The sequence below is a fragment of the Colobus angolensis genome, unplaced genomic scaffold (genome assembly GCF_000951035.1).
Source record: "Colobus angolensis palliatus isolate OR3802 unplaced genomic scaffold, Cang.pa_1.0 Scaffold556, whole genome shotgun sequence".
In the NCBI taxonomy this organism is placed as follows: Eukaryota; Metazoa; Chordata; class Mammalia; order Primates; family Cercopithecidae; genus Colobus; species Colobus angolensis.
In genome coordinates this window covers 76,137-79,039 of record NW_012119110.1, presented here as the reverse complement: position 1 = coordinate 79,039, position 2,903 = coordinate 76,137, and the positions used below count along the sequence as shown (strand labels likewise).

The 2,903-nt window shown below is 38.1% G+C and overlaps 1 protein-coding gene across 1 annotated transcript in view; it reads right to left on the bottom strand.

Moving 5' to 3' along the window:
- The window catches only part of LOC105525743 (ubiquitin-conjugating enzyme E2 Q2-like), a 19,908-nt gene that overhangs the window by 11,397 nt on the left and 5,608 nt on the right, over positions 1-2,903 (bottom strand). The window contains exon 2 of the mRNA XM_011961484.1: positions 1,681-1,782. Coding sequence (XP_011816874.1) covers positions 1,681-1,782 — 102 coding nt within the window. The remainder of the gene's footprint in view (positions 1-1,680; positions 1,783-2,903) is intronic.

Sequence of the window (2,903 nt, the reverse complement as noted above, 5' to 3'; positions counted from 1 at the left end):
TTTTTTTTGAGACAGGGTCTCACTCTTGTCACCTAGGCTGGAGTTCAGAGGCATGATCTCAGCTCACTGCAACCTCTGCCTCCCAGGTTCAAGTGATCCTCCACCTCAGCCTCCTGAGCAGTTGGAACTATAAGTGTGTGCCATGGACACCCAGCTAATTGTCATGTACCCACCTCAGCTTCCCAAACTTTTGGGATTAGTGGTGTAAGCCACTGTGCCTAGCACAAATTACATTTATAAATTAATATGAAGACATGGTGATAATTATAATATGAAATCTGCTCATCCAGGAACATAGAATGCCAATCTTTCATTCCACTCAGCAAAATTTTGTCGTGTCCTTTATTAAAGTCCTGCACATCTAAGTTTATTCCTAGGTATTTAGTTTTTGCTTACGATACCTGAAAAAAATACTTTATCACTATATATATATAAATACTTTTTGTTTGTTTGTCTTTTGAGACGGAGTCTCACTCTGTTGCCCAGGCTAGAGTGCAGTGGCGCGATATCAGTTCACTGTAAGTTCCACCTCCCAGGTTCATGCCATTCTCCTGCCTCAGCCTCCCAAGTAGCTGGGACTACAGGCACCCGCCAGCACACACAGCTAATTTTTTGTATTTTTTTTTTTGTAGAGACGGGGTTTCATCATGTTAGCCAGGATGGTCTCGATCTCCTGACCTCGTGATCCGCCCACCTCAGCCTCCCAAAGTACTGGGATTATAGGCATGAGCCACCGTGCCCGGCCTACCACTATATATTCTATGTGATTATGGTTAATATTAGGGAAGGCTATTGATATTTCTATAACAGAGCTTTTAACCAGTAATCTTAAAAATTGCTTTTCTCAGTTGGTTCCTTTGGATATTTTTAGGTAAACAATCATGTCAACTAAAAACAATGATTGTTATTTTTCCATAAAGACTATGACATCATGGGAAAATACAATAAATGCTTTTTAAAAGAATATAAAACTATAGAGATTATGACCTCAACTATTTAAACATATGTATAAGGGTTATGTATTTTACTAGCAAAAAAATATATATATATTGGTGGAAAATAGCCATCATATCAACAGTGGCTATATTAGGTAGAGAAATTATGGGATACTTTAATTTGTTTTCTTTTTTCTTTTCTGTATTTTACTAATTTTCTCAACAATGGTTACGAGTTTTATAATAAAAAAGTTTGTAAAATTTTTGCAACATGGAAAGTTATACTTCTTTATATACTAAAAACAAAAATAAAACTTTCTATTTGAATACGTTTGACTTTTACTGCAGACTTACATACCCGTGAAAGAAAAGGCAATTCCTTCCCACTAGTTCTGGTGTCATTCTCCCCATCTCTTCCTTCACTTCTACCTTGGTCTTTTTTCTGCTTCCCACCTTGGCTAGTGGTCTCTACTCAAAATGCTTGCTTGGCTTAATGGTTAGAATTCAGGGTAAAAGAATTCCTGAATTCCTAATCTAAACTAAGGTTATACATGTGGGAAATAATAAATACTACCTTATTTACCAGGTAGCACATAAGATTTGGAGGACTTAAAATACCCAGACTTTAATTCCTCTAAGATTATAGTTACTAATCATGCTTTTATATAATATTATCACTTAACATTTAATTTCTAAATATCATGTTCACGAGGAAAAGAGAAAATAGCTTGGCTTCTTTCCTCACCGAATTGTTGTTCTTAGTATCTTCTAGACATTCCAGAACTGATGTCAGATTTGGCTCATCAGAGTCCACAAACCGTATCGGTGAAGAAGATGAATAGGATTCCTGTTTAACACAGAGACACCTATGTTAAACATTTACATACAGACTAACCCAAATATGCAATTAAAGCACACCATTAAATGGTAAGATGACCATGGATGTAAACAAAACGTATGGGGGAAAAAGACAACACACGTAAACCCACATGAGGAGCTGGACTTTTGAGACAGCCATTCTTTACATAGCACTGTCTGCTGCTACAGCTTATAGAAGTCAACAATTTTCTTCAACACTGGCAGGCAGCCTCTAAATGGCCCTGATCACCCTCACCTCCTGCCATTCACATCCTTGTAAAATTCCCACTCCTGAACCTAGTGACTCACTTCTAACAAAGAGAATACAGCAAAAGTAATAACGTCACTTCTGAGATGAGGCTACAAGGAGACTACGATGCCTGCCTTGGTCACGCTTCTCCTGCTCTTTCCATTGCTCCCTCTGATGGAAGCCAGTTGCCATGTGATGAGGTGCCCTATGGAGAGACCCACATGGCAAGGTATTGTAAAAGGCCTCCGACCAATAGCCATCTAGAAACGGAGGCCCAGTCCAACAGCCTGAGATGAATCCTGCCAACATCTACAGGAGTGAGCTTGGAGACGGATTCTCTCCCTATCCTGCCTCATGATGATCACTGCCGCCACCAACACCTTCACTGCCTAGTAAGAGGCCAAGCCAGTGAACCCAAGGTAAACTGCACAGAATCCTGACCCACAGAAACTGTGAGATAATGTTTGTTGTTTTAAGCTGCTAAATTTGTTACAGAGCAATAGATAACTAATTCAAACACCATAAAATTCTAACATTTTATTCTATCACACAAACCAAGTAATACCAAGAAATGCCATTACTATACATATATTTTCAGAACACAATTACATGTGATTTTTAAAAAAGCGAATGGCCTAAGCATTATGTGCTTTCCCCCACTAACATTTACTCTGTTACTTTGTACTGTTTTCTATTATAAATTGAAGAGGATCCATTATTATATATTAGCTTCAGAAGAACCAGGATCAAGTCATGGAAAACAATTTCACACAAACAACTTTAGGAAACACTGCTTTGAAAACTGTAATCTGAAATACAGCTGAAGCCACAGAAACCAAATATTTACCAAAGGTTCTTTT